This window comes from Castanea sativa, chromosome 5 (genome assembly GCF_040712315.1).
Source record: "Castanea sativa cultivar Marrone di Chiusa Pesio chromosome 5, ASM4071231v1".
Taxonomy (NCBI): domain Eukaryota; kingdom Viridiplantae; phylum Streptophyta; class Magnoliopsida; order Fagales; family Fagaceae; genus Castanea; species Castanea sativa.
In genome coordinates, this window is record NC_134017.1 from 1363701 (window position 1) to 1384328 (window position 20628).

The window sequence follows — 20628 nt, forward strand, 5'->3', positions numbered from 1 at the left end:
CATTTTCAATTAAAATAATTCATACTCCAATCCTTAAATTATTTATATAAAAAAATTTGTTTAAAAAATTTGGGAGGAAAGAAAAACTTTTTTAACTGTGTTTAAGTACCTATAATTTACACTTTTTATAAATATTTTATTTTATTTTTATCCAATTTCAATTAAAATAATTCATACTCCAATCCAAAATTATTGTAAATAGTACTTTTTTCCTTAAATTATTTATAATAAAAAAATTTTAAAAAAATTAGGATGAAAAAATATCTTTTTGTGTGTTTAGGTACCTATAATTTCCTGATTTGTATTTAGTAATTAAAAAAAATATAGTTTCTAATAGTATACTAAATATGTGACAAAAAAAATTAACTTAAAAACAAAAAGCTAGTTTTGTTACCATTTTTTTAAAATATAAATAAGACAATAAAACATAAAACTTTTAACCGAACATAACTTTAAAGTTTAAAAGCAAAAAATTAAATTGATATTGATTTTAGAGATGAAAATAATATTTTATTTTAAAATAAAATAAAATCCTAATTTAGGGAAAAAATGTTATAAAATTCACTTCTTTATGGCTAAACATTTACATCATTTTATGCAAAAAATTTTTATTTATTTTAGCATAAAATTTTATTTATTTATTTTACGTACTCACTTTTTAAAACACTTAATATTTAAATATCTATTTTACACTATATTATATTAAAATATAAATTCTCATCGATTGTTCAATCTTTTTTTTTTCTTCCTATACAATAATTATTAATTATTTATTTTTATTATTAAATAAATAACTAATAAAAAATAAATATAAAGTGAATAGTATCTAGTATAACAACTTTAATATTGAGGCTTATATATGTAAAATTTAATACATTTTTCTATTTTTCATTTTTTATCTAAATGATTCGTTGAGCTCCAAAGTCCAACCCTAAACCCTTAGACCCGAGCCCATAACAAACGTGTGTTGGCCAATACCCAATAGGGCCAACAGTCCAAAAACACTACTTTGCATCGTTCACAAAAACTTCCAACTTTCTCACACCATTCCGTTTGAAAACCCTCACTGAACTACAAAGTTACAAACCTTAAACCCTGTCTCCCTTCCCTCTCTCTCTCAGTAGCTTTCACATATGCAGTAATGGCTGGTTCATCAAAGTCCAAAAAACCTTCAAAAATCCCAGAAGACATAGACGCTATCAGATCCGACGTGGCCTCTTTTGCTTCTTCTCTTGGCCTCTCTTCCTCTCTCCCATCCTCCTCTTCTGGCTTCAACGATTCTGATTTTCTCAAAACTGGTCCTCTCAAACCAAAACCCAACAAACCCCACAAGCAAAACAACCAGAAGACCAACAATACCAATGAAAACAATGAGAAATTCAAGCCTAGTAAGGGGTTTGATAAGCCAAAACCAAATCCTAAGTACACCCAGAAGCCAAAGTTTCAGAATTTCAATCCAAATGAGAGAAACAAGAATACCCAGAATCCAAAAGACCAAGCTTTGAACACAAATGAGAAATTCAAGCCTAAACCACCTGTACTGGCAGTTGATGACAGTGATAAGCAAAGGGGTTTTGATAAGTTCAAGAATTTACCAAAGCTGCCATTGATGAAAGCTAGTGGGTTGGGAGTGTGGTATGTGGATGCTGCTGAATTGGAAGCAAGAGTTGTTGGAGAGGGGAAGAGAGTGGAGGCAAGGAATGTGCTGCAATGGAAGAGTGTGGTGGAGAAGAAGAGGGAGCTTGGGGAGCGGTTGATGGCACAGTATGCAAAGGATTATGAGGCCTCAAGAGGGCAGAGTGGGGATATTAAGATGTTGGCGGCCACCCAGAGGTCGGGTACTGCAGCTGATAAGGTCTCGGCCTTTGCAGTTATGGTGGGAGATAATCCAATTGCCAATTTGCGGTCACTCGATGCGCTTTTAGGTAAGGTTGCTTTGGAATTGAAGGTTTGACTATTTTGAATTAATAGTTTCTACATTTGAATTATGAATTTGTAGTTTGCAGAGTTTAGGTTGATATTGATTTGTTAGTAACTTTACTTCTGATGCTGAAATGTGGCGATTTTATAGAAGTTGAAGCCAAAGGGTGCTTTGATGTCTAGTTTGGTTATTCTATAAAAGTTAATTTTTGTTTCTTGGTAAATATATTTTTTATTTTCTGAAAATAGAGAATACAAAGTTTATGGTCATGGTTAAAGAAGGTTGGTTAAGCTTTTGAAAAACAATATTGTTGAGAGGATTTCTAGGCTTGTAAAAGTTATGTGACTTAGTAATATTGTGTAGCTGTAAGGAATGTGTGAATGAGATAGACGTGGGGGTGGAAGTTGGAACATGACTTTGTCTAGTTATTGATGAATCCATGATAAAGTTATGGCTTATGAAATGTACGTGCTCCTCCTTGTAGAACTCTAATCATGCTTCTATTGATATTTATGGGACTAGGGAAAGTCAAGAGAGCAATTTCTGCATGTTGTATGCTCTTTTAGATATATTGGTATTGGGGATTGTATACACAATAGTGAATACTGGTTCAAGCAGTATTTGTACAGGAATGTTGTTCTTGGATTGTTTTCCATTATAATTAGCTTTCATCTAGAACATTACTTGAAAAGCATGTGTCCTTTGTTCCATGAATTCTTTGATAAGAGAAAGTGTTGTTTATGAATGCTAGGTCTCTGTTTTTGTATGGCTTTGCTCTAGATGCTGCTTCAATACTGATTCTTGGCTTGTTTACTATTATGTGCTAAAGGGATACTACAATAAGAACCACACTTTTCTGGTGTTGTATGTATTGCATTTCAATGTGGTGTAAAACTGATGATCATTCTAGAAATGAAAGTTATTTGTGTCAAATTCTATGCACTTGAGTGCTTCTTTTTGCTCAAGGGGGTTTGATGAGTAATCTATTGGGCGATTGAGTTGCTTTTAATGGATGGATCATTTGTTGCAGGAATGGTAACATCAAAAGTTGGGAAGCGTCATGCACTTACTGGTTTTGATACTCTGAAAGAACTGTTTATTTCAAGGTTCTCTCTCTTGCTCTCTCTCTAATTTCATGAAATCTTATAACCTAGGAAATGACTAATCTCTGTTAGTTGCTTAATGCCCTCTCAGAGCATGAGTACTTGGTTGAGGTGTGCCCTAGGTATGTGGCCTCTGCCTGTCATAGCCACTTAAATCACTGTTTTTATAGTTTCTGGTTGTATTCTATTACTTTAGAGTTTCTTTTTTTTAATTTTCAATTAATGTATGAGAACCTTCTGGTTCCTAGTTTGTCATGTGTTATTGTACATGAGTCAGGAAATTAGAAGCAGTTCCACTGTTAGTATAGAATTTCATTGGCTTCAACATTTCTGTTTGTATCATGACTCTTATCCAACAATTCTCTACTTTGCATTTATGTAGATTACATGCTTAATTGCTGCACTGACTGCCCCATATTTTCCTTTTATCAGTTTACTACCTGATCGTAAGCTGAAGAGCCTCTTGCAGAGACCGGTAGATACTCTTCCTGAGACAAAGGATGGTTATTCCCTTCTACTTTTCTGGTATTGGGAGGACTGCTTAAAGCAGAGGTATGTGTTATATCTGTATCATTAAATGAACACTGCTGGTTCTACAATTATAAACATTTCTTTTTCAGGTATGAACGCTTTGTTGTTGGACTTGAGGAAGCATCAAGAGATCTGTTACCTGCACTAAAAAATAAGGCTTTGAAGGTTAGTTGATTCTTTATGTTCTCTCTCTCTCTCTCTCTCTCTCTCTCTCTCTCTCACTATCCTTTAAGCTTACTCATGAAAATTTATAATTCACTTTTATAGATCACTTTCTGAAATGTTTTCCTAATTATAGACCTTGATTCCTCTTTAGAGCACTTGTAATAGTTATTTGTAACTTGGAAGTATGATCTAAGTATCTTGCAACTATTAAAGTTCTTGAATAAGCTTTTATTTTTTATTTTTATACACTGTATGTTGCAGTGAGGTTTAGCTCTAAATCAGATGTTGCATATAAATGTGAATGATAAAATCAAATATATATAGTGGATTAGAACATAAATAATATAAATTTGATGCTGGCCAAAGTTTTTTGTGATATCAATTTCATATTTTGCAGACAATTTATGTGCTGCTGAAGAGTAAATCAGAACAAGAACGGAGGTTGCTCTCTGCGTTAGTTAACAAAGTAAGTTCACTGTTCACATTGAATTTTGGGCTCATCTTATTGAATTATTTTGTCTAGTTGAAGTTACTCCCACTTTTGAACCTGGTTTCTTGTCTGCTTCAAATTTTTGGTTACGTACAGCTGGGAGATCCTGAAAACAAGGCCGCATCCAATGCTGACTATCACTTAGCAAACCTTCTGTCTGACCATCCAAATATGAAGGTAAGACAGTCTTGTGTTGTTGCTTCTAATTCTTTGCCTTATATATGACATGGGAGCTTATGTGCTTGTTACACTGGCTTGTTTTAACCAATGACCCATACAAACTGAAACTTCAAGGGTTAGAGTATAGGACATTGCATTCTATTCTGTAGGGAAAGGCTGTACCTAGGTTATAAGTCAAATCTAGCTAGATATGCCATTTTATAGATGGACAGTTTTTAATTAGGACCCCCGTGTTCCCCCCCCCCCCCCCAAAAAAAAAAGAGCGGCTATGAATCCTCACTGCATTAATTAGGGTTGGCTTACCCACTTTTCATTGCATTTGAGGTCTGATGCAGCGTGTCATTAGTTGGGGACGCTCCAATGAGTATTTGTATTGGATCCATTCATAATAGTGACTAAATTATATGCTGGCCGTCAACCTACTGCAACCATCCTCATTTACCCAGGCTTGGGACCAGCTGTGAACTAAACATATGACACTAAGCACAAACACAAGCAGAATTAACAACCCCTTCCCCCCCCCCCCCCCCCCCCCACACACACACACATAACAAAACAAAACAAAAAAAGGAATAGAAAACTGCTGTTTTCTGGTTTTTTGGGTGAACATAGTAACATTCAGAGGAGCTATTCTGGATGCTGATGTTATCTAATTTGTGAGGTCCTGTTTACAGGCTGTGGTGATTGACGAGGTGGATTCTTTACTTTTTCGGCCGCATCTAGGATTTCGAGCAAAGTACCATTCTGTAAGTCCCTTTATATAAACTGCTGATTAATTTAATCACTGCCATGTAATTAGGAGGAAACTGCATTTAGAAAATGAATTCTCCCATATGTTTTTCTACTACTCTCCATATTTATTTCAATCTTGTACTTGGAAAAAGAATGGCTGCAGTCTTATGTATAACATCTTATGATGGAGTTTTTAAACTTGACAATCTAATGGCCACCACTTTCCTAGCACAGTGGTGAGATATTTGGAGGAGTGTTTAGCATTTTGTTGCACCATAATCATGTTTACTAGGATTAACATTTAACTGATAAAACTCATTAGATCATAAGTCTGGTGCATTTTTCTATTCTTGTGTAGGCATTCATAGGTTCCCGAGGATCATATGAAATAAGAATGTATGTATAATCTGGAATCTTATCCTACTTAGGATATTTCTACCTCTCTACCCTAATGCCATTTGTCTTGCTGTAAATAAATTCCCTCTGTACATTTGTTCAACTGATTCCAGTCACTTTGATAGTTTTGAGCTTGATTCAATGTATTATCCCAATTCTTTCTGAATTATTTATTCCTGAGGAAATTCATATATTATGACTCTATTTTGTATTTGAAATCATATGAGCAGACGGCATGTTATTTCTTGTTTTGTGCCACTTGTTTTAATGTACTGAAACTGCATTGGTACATATAGTGAACTGATTCTGATCACCTAGATTTTAAATATTCCATTAAACTATGTACTTCAACTTCCATAAATTACTCCAATTCTTTACACACACACACAAGCCAATTCATTTTCATTTGTTTAACCTGCAAACATTTTAAATCTGTTGTGTACATTTGCAGGTTAACTTTTTGAGCCAAATTCGTCTCAATCATAGGGGAGATGGACCAAAGGTGGCAAAACGTTTAATAGATGTATATTTTGCACTTTTCAAGGTATGAGTACACTTATGTTTTTACTTTTTATTATTTCTAATGATATTTTTTCTTTCACATTTAAATTAATTTTACAAATCCTCTACCTTACCAACTCAGGTTCTTTTGTCAGATGTGTAGTTCAATTACTACAATATTGAGTAGTCCTTTTGAATTACTAAGAACGTTAGAAAGTCCATTGATTATAATTCACCATTTCAGGTTCTGATTACCGAGGCTGAAGCTGATAAAAAGATAGATGGAAGTGGCAAAGCAATGGATAGAAAAGCTCATGGTTCTAAGAAGGATAGCGAAGTGAAAAGTTCATCAGAAGCTCACGTTGAATTGGATTCACGGCTTTTATCTGCTCTTCTAACGGTCAGTACCAAAGTTCATTATATCTAAGTCGAGAGTTACTCTGATTGGATTTTTTGTCCCAATTGAGATAGCCAGGCTTTCTGAAAGGCTTTTTTTCTGAATTTTTTTACTTACTTGTGCTCTCACTTTCATCCTCATAGGGAGTTAATAGAGCATTTCCGTTTGTCTCAAGCAATGAGGCTGATGACATTATTGAGGTCCAAACACCAACGCTTTTTAAATTGGTAAGTGTAATGGTTGATGTCAATTAATAGTGAGAACTGGGTGAGAAGAAAACTTTGTTTTTGTATTGTCATATGAATGTTCATATCTCATGATTGCCTTTGTAATATGCTAGATGTTAATATAAACGTTTTACCTTCAGGTTCATTCAAAGAATTTCAATGTAGGAGTTCAAGCATTAATGCTTCTTGATAAGATCTCATCTAAGAATCAAATTGTTAGTGACCGGTTTTACCGTGCCTTGTATGCAAAACTCCTACTTCCAGCTGTCCTGAATTCTTCAAAGGTAAGTAAATTTGGGCTTATTTAATGTGTGCTTCCTTTATCTTTCAACTTTTTTGGGGTTTTGTTATCACAATTTTTGGCATTCCATTGTCATATGATGGCATTTGAATATTTAAACTAGCTTATGGTATGGAAGTAGGGTGAGGGTGTTTTAATTCAAGTTCATCTCTACATGGATTTAGATATTTTTGTTCTATTGTACCTACTTTGATCCTCTTTGACATCTATGTTTCTGGTAAGGTAGTTTTGAAGTTTATGCTGAGTACAGATTGCCCGCAATCCTCTCTTTTTTTCTACAATAGAGGTGATTAGAAAAATAGAGGCGCGCCCCCTGCCCCAGGGGTGGGAGGGCCAGAGGGGGCGTTAGAGAGAGAGAACCCCCAAATTAATAGTTCTACCTAATGCCCTGTTTTTCTGATACTACCAAATGCATGAAAATGCATTTTTTTTTTTTTTTGGAAAACAACCCTATCTCATGCTAAGCTAAATAAGGGAAGTCATGAGATAGTTTTCCTTTGATTTTTTTTTTTTTTTTTCCTGATACTACCAAACACAGGAAAACGCAAAAAACTATCTTCACATAAAGGTTTTTCATCAAAACAAATGGAGACTAAGTATGACCTTATTGATATTATAGGTTCTCCTCTGTCATATACAGCCCTAAAAGTGAAGACTATCTTCCTGACCCGCGTGGGCTTGCTGTGACAATTGTTTCTTCAGTTATTGAGATAGTATGTAACAAACTTAAGATCTCTCTAAGGAATTGTTTCCCAAAATAATAATAATAATAATAATAATAATAATAATAATAATATCCATTCTAAAAATATGAATTTCAAGGTGGTTTGCAGGACATAAGTTATCCTTTGAGAATGTGGCAATCTCTTATTTAGTTAGATGACAAATTTTTCATATGTGATTTGATGATAGTGTTAACATTACTAGCTTGTTCTTCAATTTTCATTATCATTCTTCCCCAATTGACTTGTACCATAGAATTGGGTTTAGCCAGAGCAGAGTGGCATTTCTTTGATTCATTCACCCTACATGATCATTAACTTTCTTCCAGTGAAGGGGCAGACCTTTTCCCATGCAGCTTTTTTTTTTTTTTTTTTTTTTTTTTTTTTTTTTTTGCATTCTCTTGTTTTCATTTTGTGATTGATCTTTACATGGCTTGTCTTTCAGGCTGAAATGTTTATTGGACTTCTTCTTAGAGCAATGAAAAGTGATGTGAATTTAAAGCGTGTTGCAGCTTTTGCAAAGCGTGTTTTGCAGGTTAGTATTCTCAGCTTGGTCCTCTTTTAAGCAGATGTTGAACAAAAGCAATCCACTTGGATAGTTCTACATGTACTTCCTATTGTAAAGTACCTTATCAATATAAACCCAGAATTTACCTTCTGTATTGCATTCATTTATGCTCTTTTGATGCCATGAAGAAAGAGCAAGACATTTTTTTGGTCACAAATGAGGGCCCTGGTCTTTGTTTGTACATATGTTTGAGCATTTTGTAACTCATGATTTATGAAGTGAAGATCCATAGGGTAGTCAGAGTTGGGTCTGTCAATTAAGGATTTATGGCTTTTCTTGTCCTGTACTTTGACAAAAATTACATATGCAAACACACCTACAGGTTGCGCTTCAGCAGCCTCCTCAATTTGCCTGTGGATGCATTTTTCTCCTCTCTGAAGTTCTTAAAGCTAGGCCACCCTTGTGGTAAGATGGGTTTAATTTTAGGATTCTCTGAGCTTCATTGTGCCCCATTGTAAATGTTTATACATTTGAAATAAGAATTCTATCACCATACAGGAACATGGTGCTTCAGAATGAGTCAATTGATGAAGAGCTTGAACATTTTGAGGATGTTGTTGAAGAAACTGATGATGAACCAAACACTACATCAAAGAAAGAAGAACATGTTGTTGGGCTTGTTCATGGTAGTGATGCTGCTAAGTCTGACAGTGCATCTTCAGAAGATGATGATGACACTCCTGCTTCTGATTCTGAAGATGTTTCGGATGGAGAGGAATTGCTTGTGAGAAATGACTCAAAAGATCTTGAGGAATCCAAAACCTTATCTGAACATAATGGGCAGCAACGTCAAGTATCCTCTAAGTCATCTTTGTTGCCTGGAGGGTACAATCTGCGGCATAGAGAACCCTCTTACTGGTCAGTTGTCTATCCTAAGCTTATTTTAACTAGTTCCAACTTCCACAGCGTGCAACATATATACATTGGCAATAAAGACTATAATACAATACTTTGGATAGAAGCCTTCTGGGCATGAGGATAAACTGTTTAGCTCGTCAGGGGTGAAAAGCCCTTGGATTACTTGGTAACTAGTTCTAGCGGGTGGGGTCCAGTTGCCCATAGGCATTTGATTAATAGTAAGGATTATTGTACAGTATGCTCTGCGACGTACAACTAATCTAAGTGAAGTTCTCCTACATCCAAAAAAACACTTTGGACAGAAAACCACAAAATCATCCAAATTATAAATATTTAATCTAGTCATTGTGTAATAGTTAAGCAACATTGAACATCTTTGCTGTAGGAACAACCTAGTGCAGGGTTTTTCTTTTGGGTTATGTTGCAAATTTTCTAACACATTGCCTTTCTCTTTATCTAATAGCGTGTTCATTCTTTTCTCTCGTTCTAATTTTCTAATGCACTTTCAGCAATGCGAATCATGTAAGCTGGTGGGAGCTGGTGGTACTTGCTTCTCATTCTCACCCTTCAGTTGCTACCATGGCTAAGACCCTTCTTTCGGGGGCCAATATTGTGTACAATGGAAACCCACTGCATGACCTATCACTGACTGCTTTTCTAGACAAATTCATGGAGAAGAAACCAAAGCCAAGCACATGGCATGGTGGTTCCCAGATCGAACCTTCTAGGAAGGTCAGTTTCTATACTGAACTTTCTAGACCTGTAAATATTTTTCCTTAAGTAACCCCCCCCCCCCCCCCAAAAAAAAAATCCTAATGTGAAATTCTTGTCTAGTGTTCTTGAGTGATGAAATCATGGAACTTTTATTGTGTTGCTGACTTGATTTTTGTCTCCAGCTTGACATGAACAATAATTTAATTGGGCCAGAGATTCTCTCTTTGGCTGAAGTTGATGTACCCCCAGAGGATCTTGTCTTTCACAAGTTTTATGTGAATAAAATGACTTCCTCCAAGAAACCAAAAAAGAAAAAGAAGAAAGGAGCAGAGGAAGAGGCTGCTGAAGATTTGTTTGAAGCGGATGGTGGTGAAGTGGATGAAGGTGAAGTGGATGGCGGTGATGAGAGTGATAACGAAGAAATTGAAAATATGTTGGATTCGGCTAATGTTTCCATGGAAGCAGATGGTGACTACGATTATGATGATTTGGACCAAGTTGCTAATGAAGATGATGAAGACTTGGTTGGTAATGTCAGCGATGCAGAAACAGATGTCCCCTCAGATATTGCTGAGGGAGAAGATTTTGATGCCATTGCAGGTGATGATCACAGTGACGAGGGCGATGATGTTGATATAGGGGATGCAGATGATGATGTTGATAATGAGGATGGGGATGAGGATGAGATATTTGACCAAAGAAAAAGAAAACAAAAGGCTGGTGGCAAGGCTGCAGCGTCCCCATTTGCAAGTCTTGAAGATTATGAGCATTTGTTGAATGGGGATAGTCCTGCTAAAGAGGGTTCTACGAAAAAGAAGCTCAAGTCACGAAAGAAAAGAAGAGTCACCAAAAATGAATCTTGACAACTCATTCACTATACCATCTGATCTAGGAAACACAATGTAATACTCAATTTATTCACATCTTGCAGTAGCTGGAAAGAGATTATTCAGCCTAGTGCATCAATTACTGGTACAAATGGCACCCCAACTATTCCGTAGCATTTTTTGTTAAAGAGGAAATATGCTTTGATTAATCTAGAAACAGAACTCAAGGCTCAAGTGCAGCAAACTTGCTTTTTGGGCTTTGCTACACCTCATATAATCCCTTCCGAGATCCCCTTTGCTCATAGGTTTTTCTTTGTATTGGATATTTGTCACCTTCTTTGAATGAGATTGGATTGCAAAGTCCCAACATCATAGTCATGAGATTCAATTCATTGCACTTGCATGAAATGGGAGACCATGACCTCTGGTTCATCTTCTCTATATTCCAGTTTATCAACTCAAGCCATACTTTTCTTATGATGTAAAGTACAGTATTCCGTATGCATGGAACAAAAAATCAAGTATAGTTTGGATGAAAAGGAAAACGACATGTAGTTTACCAGGGCAAAAAGGACTGACCAGGGAGCTTACCAGGGCAAAAAGGACAGGGTCTTGCTCTTTTGATGAAAAGTGAATAAAAGAGAACAAACATCAAGTTGAGGAAAAAGCCAAAAGGCTATGCGTAATTTAACCATAAAGATCAGCAGTGTACTAGTGTAAACTCGATAAAACTTCATGCTATGCCTTTGTGTGGACGTGGCAAAAGGGGCAGGTCTGGTTTGGGTAGGGTCAATCGGGTTGTTGATATGTATTTTCAAACAAACTTTTTTTTTTTCAATTATAAAAAAACAAATCAATAATAACCTGTTTAGAGAGAATGAATAAAATCAATTAAAGAAATGAATTGCACTCAATGTCACTTGTTAATATTCTTTTAATTATAACAGTTTTGGGCATGACAAATTATTTATAGTCATAAATTTATGATGAAAAAAAGTCTCTAATGTTAATAGTTCATTGTCAAAATGCATATAATTACAAGTTTACAATTTCAAAAAGAGAGATCTTAAAATAAACAAAACAAGTAAGCTAGCAAAAAAGAGTAGAGGCACAGTCACATAGAGAGAAAAGAGTAAAGGGCAGAGGCGGAGAAAAGCTGAAAGGGTAAAGGTAGAGGCGCAAGCTTTGTGTGAAATTGAAAAAGTGCGAAATGTGTGAAAGTGTGAAAAGAAGGGCAGAGGCGCAAGAGTAGAGGAACTGAGCAAGCTTTGATCTTTGTGGTTTGTTACATTTCACATTTGTGCCTTTGACTTTGGATTATAGCTAGTCAATTATTGAATGGGATTTTTTTTTTTTTTTAATGGTTGTCTTGTGTTGTCTTATCTCATTCTCTCATGTCTGTGAAACTTTATTGGTTGTGAAACTCAAATAATCAAATTGAATGTGAAGCTATTGTCTTGTCTATTGTATATATCTATAATTTATTGACTATTGATTCTGGTGCTTTGTGCTTTATGCACCTAGTATCAGGATGTAGTCTCATTATTTTTTAGTGAATTTTTTTAAACGGGTCGGGTCACGGGTTATCCAAGTCGGATCATGGGTTATCTAGGTCTAGTCAAGTTGACCCATAAAAAAAAAATCAGATCAGGTTAGAAAATTCTGACCCGTTTTGCCATGTGTCTGTGTGGATTGCATTGAATGGTACTTATTAATACCTTTGTGCTGATTGCATTGTATTATAGATTTTGATTTGCAATTATTAATCATGTATCAGATTACCTCGTATATTTGCTCTACAATACATCCTCTCATGATGCGTCCATACCTTGTGAGAAGAATATGAAGGGAAGAATCAATATATCAAATCTAAGAGATTAGTTGATTTGTCGCTATATAAGCTCTTTTGGTTTGGTTAGCTAGATAATTATTCATGTATCATATCATCCTCTCATTATCTCATACACAACCACACCCTCTCACAATGTGTACACTCTGAGAAGGATCCACTTTTTCAAAATGGATGAGATACTCTTTGATTAGATTATGTCAAACTCCTTTGTTTTGGTCAGCAAGTAATTACAAGTCATACTGAACTCCAACAGAGGCTTCTAAATAATTTCTACATCCTCCGTGCCTTACAGACATTGTTTGTCCCTAGTATTAACTTCAATTTATCATATCCAAGGTGGTCTCAAACAGTGATCATAAAAGACATAAAAATAACATTACATGAATCAAAACAATACACCATTTACTACAGAAAGTACTTGGAAGATACACAGGAATTTTTTGACATGCTACATTGCTTCCTCAAACCATTCAAATGGCAACCAGCTTGACGCCTAAACTAAAACCTATCTACAACATGGTGGTGACACAATTAGAAGCATAGAAACTTATCACTCCCACTTTGTCTTTCCCATCCTCCCCAAATCTATTTTAGGAAATGGTAACTTCAACAGTTTTGGACTTGGGTGGTGGAGGAAGCTTCTCAACAACCACAGTCAAAACCCCATTTTCGCATTTGGCTGTAATGGCTGACACATTAGCATTTTCAGGCAATCTGAACTTTCTCAGGAGCTTTTTTGGTGCCCTTCTCTCAAGCCTGAGGTACTTGCAACCTTCTTCTTCTCCATCTTCACGTTTTCGCTTTCCACTGCTCCTGATCACGAGAGTGTTCTCATCTTCAACCATCACCTGCAACAAAGTAGAAAGAAGACTTTAGGCAGAGCTTCCCAAATATATATCATTTGCACAACATTTAGACAGTTTAGTTTGCTACTAAAGTCTTCAGTATGACATACGTATTCAGGCTTCATAAAGACCAAAAGGCTTGGGAGAGAAATGATAGATATTAAGTCTCCCATAGCCATTTCCAAAATATGTGTCATTTCTAGCTAAATCTTAATCATTTACAAATACCAAAAATTCATTAAATCCATCAAACATAAAATTCCTAGACAAGTTTCATGACCTACAGCCTTGCTCAATATACATATGAAGTTCTCTTGTATCATAAAGGATAGTACTAGGGATCCTCTCCCTCAAATTTTTGAAAGAGAAAAGCGCCATTTTACATCAAAGATTTAGCTTTTTATGAATATAAAGATATACATGATCCTAAGTTATCGAAAATCAGAGAGCATTCCTTATTGCGCAGAATGAGATTTTCAATCACATAAAATTAAGTACACCTACAGATTCATGAAAAAATCACATCATATCAAAATGGATGTGCAACTATCACCGCGAGCTCTCTCAACCTTGTACCTCCTCTTCATCGAATTCCACAAGCTTCTAAATCCAACCATACCATTCAAGCACACAATATTGTAAAATAAAACATTTACAATGTAAGAAGGTGGGAAAGATAGACACACCTGAATATCAGACTTGGACAGACCAGGCACGTCCATGTAGAAAATGTACTCCTTGGGAGTGTCCAAAATGTCAACTGGAATGCTCAACACACCCTTGTTCTCATTAGACTCGTGTTCCTGCGAAGGAAACATCAATTTCTCAAAGCTCTCCGGGAAATTGAACAGGTGGTTCACCAAGTCCCCACTGATCCCAACACGGCTCATTTTTTTCCAATTCTTAGCAACACAAACGAATGCTCTGTGAATTTCAACAAACACAGCAACAAGCATTAGCAACTAACTGTGACAAGAGCTATACTACAAACTTTACTACATAAATTGATGTGTCAAATTATTGTTGATGTGACACTCATTACATTCATTTGCACATTAATTTGGAAACTATTTATAGTAAAATTGACATAGCTTTGCATTATCCATCAACTACACAATATTGAAGTGTTTCATTTCATTCGTGCATAAATCAAACAAGCTTAGGGATAGCATAAACAGTACGTCTTCCGGATTAAGAACTCTGTTTGTTTCACGAGAAATTGGCAAAGTAAAGTGAAGGAAAATGGTTACAAGTAAATATAATAGCAACTAAAAACATTAATCAATAGCTTTAACCCAGAAACTACAACTAACTCATTTGCGCAAAACTTCGAAAAAGAGCAATGGCCTAGTAAAAATCCCACTAACCCAGTAAAGAAAGTATAAATTTTTCTAAGATTTACAAGCTGATGCTCTGCTTGTTTCTCGAGAAAAAAAATGCAGAAAGAGAGTGTGTGTAGCAAAATGCTAACTAGTAAAGGGTGTTAGCATTTCATTTCGTTTCATTTATGATGACCAACAAAAGATTAGTGATTGATTAAGCATTTAAAGCGTTCAAGATCAAGAAGGTAGTACTCTGTTTGTTTCTCGAGAAAACAGTAAAAGAAAGTGAAGAAAAAACTGTTCACAAATAAAATGAACTGACCCACCTAGAAGAAAGGAAAAGAAGAGAAAATGAAAACCGGATGCTTTACCTGATAAAAGGCCAAATGGGTCTTTCGGATTTGCGCGGGAAAACACACTGATAAAGCTGGGACTCTCACTGATTGTTTGCTGAGAAAATGTGGGAAATGTTTATATAGAAAACACAGAGACAAAAGCAGAGGAAAGTTCGAGAGGGACGACCGAATTGTCTGGAAAAATCTTGGCCCTTGGAGAAGCCTGATGCTTACACTTGTAAGCCTCTAAGATGGTCTTATCGTTTTATTATTTGTTGATGTGACTTATCAAATTATTATAATTATTATTATTATTATTTAAAGAATAGATAGTATTTCAAGGAAAAATATGCATTTGTTCCTAATTTTAAAGTATGCATTAAAATGTCTCTGTTTTTTAGATTTGATTTTAACAAAATCAAGTTTTGTTTAAAACTTAATACTATCAAAATTGAGTTTTTTGTATATTTTTAAGGAAATTTGACATTAGCAATGTCGAGTTCCACATAAATTTTCAAAAAAAAAATTAAGTGGTAAAATATGTATAGAACTAAATATTATCAATATTGAGTTCTACCAGTATGTATAGAACTCGATATTGCTAATGTTGAGGTCCACTTGTAACTTGATTATGTTAAAATCAAGTTTAAAAAAGAGGGGCATTTTTGCAAAATAGTTTCAAAGAGAGGCATTTTGCTGCACAATTTGTAAATTGTGGGTAAATGCCCTTTTTCCCTAGTATTTCAAATGCGTTCTATCCGTAATTTCTTTATTATCAAACTAAAATATTAATTAGTTTTTAAAATTATTAGATTAAGATATCAATCAATTTTTGATGTAAGTATGAATTTAAGCTTAACTATTTTTTTTTTTGAGAGAGTTTCAACTTATGGCGTCCGCTCCTGATAATAGCTTTTTATTATCAGACTAAGACACCAATCAGTTTTTGGTGTAGGCAGGGATTGAACCCTAGATCTCTTATACAACTTTTAGACATTTTACCAGTTGAGCTAACTGAAACCCACACCTTAACTATCTTATTTGAAAACAATAAACTTATCAACTACTCAAGTACCAACAAGAATAAACAAGTTGTTAATAATAGGTCAAAAAATTATGTAGGTAATGGATACTACTAACAACTTGCTACTTAGATTTTGTTGTGAAAAGTGTCGTCTCAGTAACATCACCCTTAGCACCACTGTGTTATCCTTGGCACACAATTTTTATTTATTGCTCGAAGCCTTCAATGAACTTATATCCATAACAAAAGTAAGAAAATCAAATTATAGCAGTATACTTAACAAAGTCTTAAAGATTCATCAATGTCTGGCTCAATCAATTTTATAGGGGCAAGCTCTAATCCATGTTTACCAATCTCTATCAATTTCTATGTCATCTGGTGTAACTAAACTTGCAATAATGTCTTGTTCAAATGCCCCATCCCAATTAGCCTCCTCAGGTCCTAGTCTTGCTTCATCTTCATTAGCCGCAACACCATCATCCTTCCAGTCCAAGTTTTCTAAATCCACATGTACAACTACAAGATATTATATTTACGCATAAGATTATAAATTTATAAGTTACGCTACCTTTATTTTTAAATTAGTAACATAAATATAAAACAACAGAAGGATCGGAATGCTTTTGGTAATCTTCAATAGTACAAGCTATTAGTTCTTGTAGAAATGCTTCAACTGTTCAACCTCATCAATGGTTAAAAATGGAGATTCCTCCTCTTAACATCCATGCAACATTGAAGCTGAAATCTTCAAAATCAATAGGATCATAATTTCGACCCATCCAATAATTCCTATAAGAAAAATACAATTTACATTTATCTTAAAAAAATTTTAAGCAATAAATAATAAGTTCATGAGAAGTGAAATTATCATACCTTTATTGCAACCTTGAAATGTAATGAACATACACAAGATCATTAAGCCTTTTTGTAATCCAATCTATTTCTTTTCTTGGAGTACAAGTGTTCAAATACACTCGAACTACAACGACCCAACACAGGAATAGCTTATATTTGGAGATTTGGTGCACTGCTTCCACATCAAGACCACCATTAATCTATATACAAATTTTGATTATAAGTTTAAATTTCACAGCTAAATATTATAATGAATTAAAGTCGAACTAATTTAAATACGTCAAAGTTAAAAGTCTTACCAAGGAGCATTTGATTACGATTACATATCAAAGAATTTAGTCCAAAATCTCCCTCGACCTTTTTACACAATGTCATGATTTGGTGCACTACCAATCACCCAATATATCTGAGACAGTAAGTTTATGCTTTTCCTTGACAATACCATGTTGGTAGTGGTTGCTAGCATTAATCTAAAAACTAGCTACATGAAGACTTTTATGAAGTCGAGTATCCAACAAGCATTATGATTTTTTAGATAGGTTATGCATTTTTCTTCTTTCTCGAAATCTTCTTAACATCTCCTCCCTAGCCTTAGGATAAATTTTTTTTATTCATGTAAATATTCCATCTTCTAGCAAATTTTGGTTTTAACAATTTTAACTGTTTTTTTTTTAAGTAATACAAACCAAAAAAAAAATTTATTTTCTTTCCTATTGAAAATATTAGCAAAAAAAATTTATATAAAAAATTCTGCATACTAGTTTTTTTTCAAAATAGGATTAAGCATATTTACAATATTTTATTCTAGCTTATGTAAGATACACATCTGGCTCGGTTGGCACTTAGCACTTAGCACTTAGCAATTTATTCCACGACCTCACCCCCTTACTTAGCACTTGTATTGGATAGAGATGCTAATCGAGCTAGAGTTTATTGACTAACTTATGAATCTGATATTTTTTGATACGTAACGTTGTGAATGTGATATCAAATTAAATATTTTTAGAACCTACCATATAATCTGGTTATGCTTTTGACCTTGCTAATGGGGTTAACATTGGCCCAAGAACTAATTCTATTTGGAGCATATCAAAGGCCACGCGTTATTTCAAACCTAATCATAAAGATAGAATGTGGCCATAGTTGCTTACATTATTAATATGAACTTAGTATATGTCTTTTTGAAATAAAAGAAATTTGTTGTTAATTGTTTCATTCAATGTTTAATTTTATTTAAATGAAATTTCAAATCCTAGGAGATTTTACACTTTACAGTTTACACTGCTTGTAAAAAAAATTGCATATTTTGAGTTGTTCATGATCCAACTAGTCTAGACTTAAGAATTCGGTTACTTATTCTACTATCAAGGTCACCTATTTCTTTTTTCTCAAAAAAAAAAAAAAAAAAGATTTAAAAAAATAGTCCCTTTTTGTGTGTGTATAATAAAGAGGAGCAATTAACTTCAGAGTTGTAGTTAGGCTATGTTTGGTTTGATGGAAAGGGAGAGAAGGGAAGAGAAATAACTCATTGTCCTTTGTTTGGTTAGAAGAGAATAAATGTGAAAAATGATTTCTATGGGTCCTACAAATTTATTATTTTTAACTTTTCTTTCAAGTCCATAAAATTACTCTTGTACCCTTAAACTTTTTGTGTGAAATTACATTTAAATCTTATTTCTTTATAAATTAAAAGGATAAAAATGTAAAATACATTTCATTTCTTTCATTTCTCTTATTCTTTAGATCCGAACACAAATTTTCTTTTCCCTTTATTTTTCCTTTCTCTTCTCTTCCCTTCCCTTCCCTTCCCTCTAACCAAACATAGCCTTAGGTTGTGCGCTTGAGACACGATTAGGCCTTTCAGAGCAAGGATCAAACTTCTAGGATTTAGTTTTTTTTTTAATTATATATATATATATATATATATATATATATATACATATATATATATATATAAGTATTTTTGTGCATTTGAGACTTACAATTTCTGTTATTATTGATGTATTGGGGATTGTTTTGATAATTTAATCAATGAGGTTAGTTTTGGATTTGATTTGATGTGGCGTTTCTTGAGGATGCTACCCTATAAGAAGGCTTTGCATGCTTCTATGGTAAAAAAATTATAAGTGTGCAGAGATTGTCACAAGCCTAGCTTATTTGTCGAGTTAGGGGTGTGACACAAGGAGAATTCTAGAATTCACCATAAAATAAAAAGAAAACTCTAAAACGGAACCATTTTTTAATAGATACAATAATATTTCAAACTTATGGTGTCCCCTCAATGATGATTGTTTATTATCATTAAACCAAGATATCAATTGGTTTTTGGTGTAGACGGGAATCCAATCTCAGTTCTATTATTTAACAACAATAGGAGCAGAGTTAGGAATTTTTGTTTGGGGGCCCGATTTGTTGTCTATACAAACTTCAGTACATATACCACATACATCTATACACTCACACACACACACACACACACACACACACACACACACACACAAATTTAGTATCTTTCACAATGAAATCCTTAAAATTAAATGTTTTATAGAGTTAAATTCAGCTTTCACCATCTTGTATAGTGAATTCTCTAAAATTTTCATTTCAATATAAGTTACTAAATTGTTTACCATTGCAAGTAAAAAATTTTGAATTGAACTAATGAAGTGTTCAGACATGAATAATTCAAAACTTTAAACAATATGAGAACGCATTTTATAACAAAAAATAAATTTGAGAAATAGTTCATTCTCTATAACTACTATGTAAGAAGGCTATAATTTGAAGAGGAAAACAATAAGAGAAATATACCTAGGAGGCTATAGGATCAAGGAAATATTGTATAATATACCAAGTCTGACAAGTTTAGGCCTTTCTCTCATCTAGAGCCTTTCTCTCTTCAAAGTTATCGCCGACAATATCTTTTTGAATAGTGTGTTTTCCCCTTTCCCCCTTTATTCATTTTTGTTTTTTGTGTGCTATCTTTAACCTGGTAGGTGAAGCCATCTTGTCCTTTTTGATTTTTTGCTCCTTTTTATAGCTTCCCATCATTTCTTTAGTTCCTTTTCTCCTGCATGTTAGTTGCATGGCATTACATTCTTTCAAGTCAACTTTTGACCCTTGGATCCTATTATGATTTGCTCTAATTTTTTTCCTTTTCTTTTTTAATGTTACTCTTCCTTTGCCTTTTGCCTTACATTTTCCCCTGTTTTTTGGGTTTTGCTTTGTCTGTCTCTATTCTTCACTCCAATCACTTGTTTCCTTTTCTGTGTTTTCCTCATTTTCTTTTCTAGTCTTTGTCGTTTACTCTAAGTGTTCTCTTTTTTTCTTTTTTTCTTTTTTCTGGTTCATGGGTTGGTTTGTTGGCACCTTGCTCCCTATGCATGCAAGGTGTCATTGTTAGTCCTGAACCTATGGACAACAATATTGAAGCGAGAGAGTATGGTTGGACAGATAGTAGTGATACAAACTATAGTAGGGACATGTGAACAGAGGAGATGAAATATGATTTGCTATCAAGCGATGACGAGATACTTTTTACCAGGCACAGACCCATTATAAGACTTGATCAGGATGATGTTGCTGCTCAAAGGGAATTTTGGAATAGGTGCGCTATTGGCTTCCTTTTGGATTATCGAAAATTCTCAGTGAGTTTCTTTCAAAATATTATTAATGCTGCTTGGAGACTCAAAGGACCAGTAACTGTGGTGGGTCGTGAATCATACTTCTATATTTTGCATTTTGAATATATTGAAGATCTTTAGC

At 34.3% G+C, this 20628-nt stretch overlaps 2 protein-coding genes across 2 annotated transcripts; one reads left to right on the forward strand and one right to left on the reverse strand.

Moving 5' to 3' along the window:
• The first annotated feature begins 1026 nt into the window (after window positions 1-1026).
• LOC142636352 (protein SLOW WALKER 2) lies at window positions 1027-11007 on the forward strand. The gene is made up of 16 exons (XM_075810543.1): window positions 1027-1925; window positions 2952-3027; window positions 3457-3576; window positions 3645-3720; window positions 4118-4186; window positions 4307-4387; window positions 5065-5136; window positions 5970-6062; window positions 6264-6419; window positions 6560-6643; window positions 6784-6927; window positions 8112-8201; window positions 8557-8639; window positions 8733-9092; window positions 9602-9824; window positions 9989-11007. The coding sequence occupies exons 1-16, from the start codon at window positions 1142-1144 to the stop codon at window positions 10667-10669; spliced, it is 3192 nt and encodes a 1063-aa protein (XP_075666658.1). The 5' UTR covers window positions 1027-1141; the 3' UTR covers window positions 10670-11007.
• A 1828-nt stretch (window positions 11008-12835) lies between these two features.
• LOC142633567 (17.4 kDa class III heat shock protein) lies at window positions 12836-15225 on the reverse strand. Its single transcript, XM_075807812.1, has 3 exons — window positions 15024-15225; window positions 14017-14254; window positions 12836-13333 (listed from the first exon to the last, which is right to left on the reverse strand). The coding sequence occupies exons 2-3, from the start codon at window positions 14218-14220 to the stop codon at window positions 13076-13078; spliced, it is 462 nt and encodes a 153-aa protein (XP_075663927.1). The 5' UTR covers window positions 14221-14254; window positions 15024-15225; the 3' UTR covers window positions 12836-13075.
• Between the last annotated feature and the right edge of the window lie 5403 nt (window positions 15226-20628).

Bases quoted from the DNA above. Each gene is read 5' to 3' on its own strand.
- LOC142636352 (XM_075810543.1), top strand. From the start codon at position 1,142: ATGGCTGGTTCATCAAAGTCCAAAAAACCTTCAAAAATCCCAGAAGAC. The intron at 3,577-3,644 runs GTATGTGTTATA...TTTCTTTTTCAG, and splicing joins GAGGACTGCTTAAAGCAGAG to GTATGAACGCTTTGTTGTTG. The intron at 9,825-9,988 runs GTCAGTTTCTAT...TTTTGTCTCCAG, and splicing joins AGATCGAACCTTCTAGGAAG to CTTGACATGAACAATAATTT.
- LOC142633567 (XM_075807812.1), bottom strand. From the start codon at position 14,220: ATGAGCCGTGTTGGGATCAGTGGGGACTTGGTGAACCACCTGTTCAAT. The intron at 13,334-14,016 runs GTGTGTCTATCT...ACTTTGTTGCAG, and splicing joins TGTCCAAGTCTGATATTCAG to GTGATGGTTGAAGATGAGAA.